The 8,015-nt window shown below is 41.1% G+C and overlaps 1 protein-coding gene across 1 annotated transcript; it reads left to right on the top strand.

Moving 5' to 3' along the window:
- The first annotated feature begins 2,959 nt into the window (after positions 1-2,959).
- Positions 2,960-7,131, top strand: rpl36 (ribosomal protein L36). The gene is made up of 4 exons (XM_030727398.1): positions 2,960-3,026; positions 4,174-4,268; positions 5,825-5,959; positions 7,014-7,131. Exons 2-4 carry the CDS (start codon positions 4,176-4,178, stop codon positions 7,101-7,103), a joined length of 318 nt encoding a protein of 105 aa, XP_030583258.1. The 5' UTR covers positions 2,960-3,026; positions 4,174-4,175; the 3' UTR covers positions 7,104-7,131.
- The last annotated feature ends 884 nt before the right edge of the window (positions 7,132-8,015 follow it).

Raw genomic sequence — 8,015 nt, 5'->3', positions numbered from 1 at the left:
CTGACCAGGGTGCTGCTGTATGGATGCATCCCTGCTGACACCCACAACAATGACAGACACAACTGACAGTTTTACAGTTACTGCAAGAAAGAGAGGGGATGTAGAGGTGCTCAACGACGGTCACATCAGGCCAGAAAACCAAACTATCTTCCATTTATGCTTATGAGTAGGGAAAATTCATTCATATAAATGACAGTATATTTGTCTTTTAAATGTGTGTGTTTATTATACAGTAAATCTCTCAGCATTCCAGGAAAGCACTCTTTTAGTCCTACATTTAGGGCTAAGTAGGTAGGTACATTTAGGTGAGAGGCCACAGCTCTCACCACCAGGGGTGGCTGTGGCTCAGAGCAGGTCACCTACCAATCAGAAGGCTGGCGGTTCAATCCCTGGTTGCTCCAGCCTGCATGGGCAAGATACTGAACCCTGACTTGCTCTCTGAGTGTCATTGTTAGATAGAAAGCACTTAGATCCAGAAAAAAGTGCCTGTATGAATATGGATGAATGAGGCATGTTATATACTTGTGTAGAAAAGCACTGTATAAGAGCCAGATGGAGCAGTCACCTTATACAGTAGCATCCATAGAGCAAGCCAGTAAAACCAGCACCAGCTTCACTGTTTCAGCTATGGAACATTTGGCAGGGTAGTATCTGAACTTGAGTAGATTTAAAATGAAAAAAATGGTCACTACATGAATCAATATTGTCAACAAAGTCAAACAAGACATTTTCAAAACAATGTATAATTCAGCTTTGTTATCTACATACTGACAGATTAAACCAGAACGTTTCGACATAAGCACATTTCTAAACCAAATGACATGAGTCTTCTGATGATGACAAACGGACCTTATAAGGCCAACCAGTGCAACATTTAATTTAAACTGTAAAACTGTTAAAACCAAAAAATGATGTCTTGTTTACTGTCACCATCAGCTTTCATTATCTGTGTCACAATATGAGACTTTGCAGGGACCATTTAAAAGCCACATGAAAAGTACAAAGTTTATGGAGGGAGGTAGAAGGGAATACACAAAGTGCAAACAAGTAAAACCAGTTTTTCAACAGGTTTGACCCCAGCTCCCCCTCCTCCAGCTGCAGCACAACAACTGTCCCACTGAGAAATGCTGACTATGTCTCACCTAACCTACAGTCCCTCCCCCCTCACCTGATCCCACTGACAGCTCACCATCACCCACCACCTCCTCACTCACCACAGACACCAAACCATCTATACCCATCTACAGATGGGCATAGATATGATCTATGGGTCGTATCTATGCAGTGTTTTAAATTACATTTCTTTATTAAGAAGACCTCAAATTCAGTCCATTTCAGTCTGAGATGCCTTTACTTCCTGAGAAGACTCAGATCATCCAAGGTCTGCAATAAGATGCTCCAGATGTTGATGTTTCTGCTGTTACAAACACCATCTTCTTTGCTGTGGCGTGTTGGGGTGCAGGCACCAATGGGGGGGACTGGAGCCTATCCCAGCTGTCATAGGGCGAGAGGCAGGGTACACCCTGTACAGGTCGCCAGCCTGTCGCAGGGCTAACACAGAGAGACAGACAACCATTCACACTCACATTGGACTGTGGGAGGAAACTGGAATACCCGGAAAAACCCACACGAACTGGTGGAGAGCTAGCTGTGAGGCAACACTGTGTTTTTTTTATTTTTAGACTTTTGAATTTTATTATTTATTTTTATTTATATTACCATTCCTTTATATATATATATATATATATATATATATATATATATATATATATATATATATATATATATATATATATATATATATATATATATATATATATATATTTTTTTTTTTTTTAGCATTATCTCTACTTTCTGTAAATTTTTCTGTAAATTGCTTGAAATACCCTGCTGTTTGACAAGTCAATTTCCCCTATTGGGATCAACAGAGTTGTCTGTCTCTATTGTTGTCTGTCACTCTGTCCAGTACTGATTTTAGAAGTTGTTCCATCAGTGTTCCCTCTGTGTAGTTCTTCAGTGTTATTTGTTCTGTAAAGTTCCTGTCGCTGCATCTCCCTGTTTTAGTTATTTCTAAAAGGTAAATAGTAAAATTCAATGTCTGGTTAAAAAATATGGAAAGACATGTAAAAAATTAGTACAAAAAATTCCTTAATTTTAAAAATTAAACATTATATTGTGGTTTCATGGATCTTTTTCTCAGTGAACCAGAAGGCTTTTCTCATTGCTCAGATTGTACCTTCTCTCTCCTCTGTCCTACATCCTCCTGCCCATGACCAGGAAGTCACCCTGACACACAGATGGAAATTTCCTTCTCAATTCTCATTTCCTTCTCAAACTGCACATTCTTGATTCCTCTCCTCAGCTCTCCTTCTCATATCTTAGTCCATCAAAGATGCAAACAGATAATAATTTTAGATAATTTGAAAGCAGTGCCAATGTTAGTGAGGTCTGACGGAGCTGGAGCAGAAATAGTTTTGTGCCAGTCCACCTGCAGCTGCCTTCTATGATGTAACAGGGCTCATTACAGTCACAACAATGTGACAAGATATTATACCTTTTTAATGACACACACAGAAACTGTCTTACATAACTGTAACAAGATATGAACAAAAAGAAGTGCTTTTCTTATGAGTCCTTCTCCCACCATCGTTTGTATGTTCCAGCTGTGTGCCACACCCCTTGTTGAGGGTGAAAACACTTTTGCAAAGGCTGTACAAGCGACAAGCCTCCTCCTCCTCGTCCATCCGCTGCCCTCCAGATGCACTTTAGGAATTCAGACCCCTTTCAACATGGTGTACTCAGACGGGTTTTTAGGTCACAGGCAGGAAGACAGAGGACAGAGGTGGCGAGGATGCACAAATTAGTGAAACGAGAAAACCCCATTAAAAATGAAAACACTGCCTCCGCCAGGCCGGCAGGGGCGCTGTCTCCCAGCGTCATAGACGCGTCTTCCGGGTCGAATCTTTCATTCCCCTGCTTCGGTCCACAGACAGTCCTTCCGGTTTGACCGCCATCACAGACGGCAGGTAGGGTTTTCACAGGGAAATTTTTAAGCTGAAAGCCGCTTCTAATCTTCGCCATCCATCGAGTTTGGGCAGATTCGCTAACATTGTTAGTAACTACCAGCTCTGCCGTACATGTCTGTACAGTATTGTAACGCGACGCTCTGTGATAGTGATGAAAATGCGCAGCCTGATCTGCGGTGTCTGCGATTGTGTAGCAGCTAATTAGGTCTCGAAATGCGTGCACGTTGAGTAACGTGAGAAAATGAAGCAACGAACAGAGTTGTTAGCACACTGAGAGGCCCACAGTTCCACTGTTAGGAACACTTGGTGAGCTGTACAAGCCCGCCTCGCTGCGCCGCATCCCGGGCCTCGGACATGAGGAAGCCGGTTACAGGTTTTTCTTCACCACAGCAGTTTATGGATGAAGCTCGCAGTGTAGTAATGGCCATGACTTCACTCTGTTGTTGTGCTGAGTGATAGACCCTGATGGCTGAGCTCTGCTTTGAGCTGCAGGTCCTGCTGGTTGATTTTGTTTAAGATCTGTTGTCACTGAAAGAAATGTTTGAGTCCAAATGTAGTTCATGCTGGAACCTGCAGGACAAACTGACAGTTTATAGGAAAATATCTCCCACAAACATTCTTGGATGCAGATATTTGAGCTGCACCTAGCCTGTCCAAAGTTAACTGAGGTAAATGGACTCACATTTATATAAAGCAGCTCTAAGCCACCTGCACCCATCCACACACACATTCCTCCATCACCTTATTCTGTGTCTCACATACACACCACTACCACTGGCTCCTGAGCCGCAGCTGGCCTGTGCAGTAAAATGTTGAAAAGTGATGGAAGTCCTAATCTTTGTTTTATTAGTTATCTTTCATATTCTGTCAGATGATCAGAATGGTGCTTATGACGACTTAAGCACCATAAGTATTGTGACGACAAATTGTAAATACATTCAGGTAATTGCACAACCGAGTAGGAGGAAATGGCTTTGGTAGAAGGATGCATGCAGGTGAGGCAGGAGGACAAAGGCACAAAATGCGACTGAGAGAGAAGACCCTGTTGTCAGTTTGGTTTTCCTGCTGTTGTGTACCAAAATATCTGGTCTGTCTTGTTTGTCCTTTGCACTTGTCTCATTGTGTGTGTGTGTGTGTTCTTCCACAGACATGGCTATTCGTTATCCTATGGCTGTCGGCCTTAACAAAGGTCACCCAGTCACCAAAAATGTAACTGCTCCCAAGCACAGCCGCCGGCGTGGGGTGAGTATCTGTTGCTGAGTTACTTTAGACACTTGAGTTAATAGCTTTACACATTTTTCTTTTCTTACTAGCTGTTTTGAGTTCAGTTGGTCCCACAGGGTCCGTGTACTGCTTGTTCATTTGTTTGTTTTTTAATTTTAAAAACAGGTATTGGAGAAAAAAAACAGTTTGGTCATTCTTTTTTTTTTCTCAAAATGGGATTTAACAAAAGATTTTTTTTTTAACTTTAATCTCATACTCCAGATCCATATAATGTAGAACAAATTATATTTCTTTTACTCTTTGAAATCAAAACATAAAGTCACAAAGAATGGGAAGCAGAAAAACAGTGCATCTTTTTATTTTTCTCAAACAGCAAATACGTGTTTTTGCGGCATCAGAGAAACTTTCCCATCAACGAATATAAAGTTACTGCGAGCTGGAGCAGCACGTTGTTTTTCCAAACAGCAAACTCTTGTCTCTCAGGCTTTTGGCATCTTCACCTGCTGATGTGCATCAGAGAAGTCCACTCAAGCCAGTTTCTGTGCCAAATCTCCTGATGCTCATAGCAATGTGAAATAACCGCAGAGATTTCTGTAGAAGACGGTCCCCTTCTTGCCATGTCTACAATTGCTTAAGAAAGAGGTTCTAAAGCCATCCTAACTAACAGCTCTGAAAACTGTGAACTGACAAGAGCAAGCATCAAATCAGAGTGAGCAATTTGTATTTATGCTCCTTAAGTTGCCTTGATGACGGTGTTAAACTTCCGGTTTGGGAAAAGTAGGAAGACGGTTTTTCTGTTTCCTATTTTTTGAGAATTTATGTTAGGATTTCGGGGGGGGTAGATTATATGGATTTGGAGTAGGAAAATAAAATTAGAATTAAAAAAAAATTAAAAGAACAAGTTTTTCATCAGTTTTTCATTTTTAATATCCGTTTTGAAAATGAAAAACTGACCAAAAAGAACACGGACCCCACAACCATAAATGCTTCCATTACTTCCAGTAGACTACTCACCGTCTCCTGGAAGTGATGGCATCCATCATTCTTACCTGCCTGCGTTACACAGCAGTACGAACATCAGCTCAGATGAACAAGTGTAAGCTGAATGTAACCACGTGTGAAACTGCAGTTTGTTTACATACTCCACTGACTGGTCTGGCTGGCCTGAAGTCTTAGAATTAAACTTGTAGGTTAAATTAGTCTACGGGGTGGCTGTGGCTCAGGAGGTAAAGCAGGTCATTTGCTAATCGGAAGGTTGGTGGTTCGATTCCTGGCTGCTCCAGTCTGCATCCCAAAGTATCCTTAGGCAAGATACTGAACCCAAAGGTGCTCTCCGATGCAGCCGTTGAAGGATGAGTGTGTGTGAGAATGGGTAAATGCAAACGTGTTGTATGAAGCACTTCAAGTGCTCAGGCAGAGATAGAAAAGCACTGTATAAGAAATAGTCCAGTTACAGTTACTTAAACGTACTTCCTCAATGTTCCAAAAATGAAATGTCTATCACAGTCTGTCCAAATAAAGTGAACCGTGTTAAGTGGTTTGATTTACCATTTTCCCATGTCTTTCCTTTCCAGCGTCTTACCAAACACACCAAGTTTGTCCGGGACATGATCCGTGAAGTGTGCGGTTTTGCTCCATATGAGAGGCGAGCCATGGAGCTGCTCAAAGTGTCCAAGGACAAGAGAGCGCTCAAGTTTATCAAGAAGAGGGTGAGTTTGTAGTTGTCACTTTAAGGTGCATGACAGCACAAACCACACTACAACCACAGTAGTGTTTATGCAGTTACAAACGCAATCCCAAAAAAGTTGGGACATTGTGTACAATGTAAATAAAAACATAATGCAATGATTTGCATATCCCATAAGCCCATATGTTAGTCACAATAGAGCACAAAAATATATCAAATGTTTAAACTGAGAAAATGTGGCATTTTAAGAAAAATGTCCTTTTGAATTTAATGGCAGCAACACATCTCAGATAGGTAGGATTGGGGGGGGCAGTAGTCTGCAAAAGCATGTGGTCCTAAAAAAAACTGCTGGAGGAACGTGATGCAAGTACTTAGACAACAGGTCAGTAACACAACTGAGTATAAACAGAGTCAGAGGTTCACCGGTCAGCAACAAACCGCATCTACAAATTGTGTAGCAATTTCAGAGTAATGTTCCTCAGTGTAAAATTGCAAAGATCTCATCATCCGTTTTACATGATATCATCAAAAGATTCTGAGAATCTGGAGAAATCTGTGCACAAGGGACAAAGACGAAGATCAGTATCGGATCCCTGTGATCTTCAGGCCCTCAGGCAGCACTGCATTAAAAACAGGCCAAAATCAGTGTCTGAGCACAGCTCACCGTGCCATCCACAGATGGAGGTTAAAGTTCTAAATATGTTCAGATTTTTCTTAAAATGTTAAATTTTCTCAGGATAAAGGTTTGATTTGTTGTTATTGTGAATAAAATATGGGTCTGAGATTTTCACACCATTGCATTTTCATTATTCACTGTTTTATACAGCATTCCTTTTTTTTCTTTTTTTGGAATTGGGGTTGTGCATTCTCTTGTTGGCTAGGAGTGAAAAAAGATGCATGCATGGTTGCAATGCCAGTGATTTAGTTGGATACTGAGCCATTTGTAGTGTGATGTAGATTTTATGAGGGTTTCTGCCCTTTTGTAACCTCGTGTTGTACACGTCTTGCACTGACTCCACATCAGAAAATACACTGAAGTGAGCCATTCTCATACTGCTTTCTGCTCCCCTTCACAGATTGGCACTCACATTCGGGCCAAGAGAAAGAGAGAGGAGCTGAGCAACGTACTTGCTGCCATGAGAAAGGCTGCTGCCAAGAAAGAGTAAATTTCATTTAATAAAACATGAAAACAAATTCTAGCCTTGTCATCTTTTCTGCTTTTGTTTTTGCTTTCTCAGCATTCATCAGATCAATTTGTGTTGGTACATCCATCTCAGTCATCAACACAGTTGTTTTGTTTTTAGAAAACTGAATTCAGTGTTGCTTCAAAATATCCACGACACACTGTGCCAGACTTGCTGTGTAGCTTGGCCTACTGTACCTGAAAGAATGATATCCCAGAAGATACATAAACATAACATAAATTGCAGGTAAATATTTGAAACTAGACAAGTGAAGGACCAAAGAAGTGGGAAGTTTTAAAAACAAGCAGCAGATGAACAGTATCTGAAAGTTGTGCTTAAGAAGTAGGAAAAAAAATCCAGCAAAGACCTGACAGATGGGTCTGGACCTTCAGCTGATCTGTGTCAAAACTAATGCAATTATGAATGCAGAAAAGTATCAGTGCCAGAGTGGTAACGGTTTCATTTTTCAGCACGACAGTGATCGCAAACACACTGCTAATGCAGTATAAAAACAAAACCGTGAAATGCTGTCAGCCCTGGATTGGCATCCCCAACAGTAATGAAGCAGTGTGGGATTCTGACAGAATGAAAGCAGCATCCAAAATGACCCCTGAATGTCCTTCAAGAGGCCAGGAGAGCTGTGCCTGCAGACTGTTTAAAGAAATAAGATAAGATAAAACTTTAATGATAGAAAGGTTGTGTGAATAAAAGAGGTCACAACAAATATGGACTTTTAAGCTCGTTAGAAATGTGCAAACTGTTTCTGTTGCGTTTCTCTGTTCAGTTACTGCTGCACCTATGTCCCATTTTCCATGGAAGTGATAAAGACACAAAGGTTGCTGGAGACATTTGCACAGTGTTGTATAAGCAGAGGTGAGGCGGTGGTTGAATCCA

The sequence above is a fragment of the Archocentrus centrarchus genome, chromosome 4 (genome assembly GCF_007364275.1).
Source record: "Archocentrus centrarchus isolate MPI-CPG fArcCen1 chromosome 4, fArcCen1, whole genome shotgun sequence".
Taxonomy (NCBI): Eukaryota; Metazoa; Chordata; class Actinopteri; order Cichliformes; family Cichlidae; genus Archocentrus; species Archocentrus centrarchus.
Note: the sequence above shows the minus strand (reverse complement) of the source record. Positions and strands in the feature narration are given on the sequence as shown.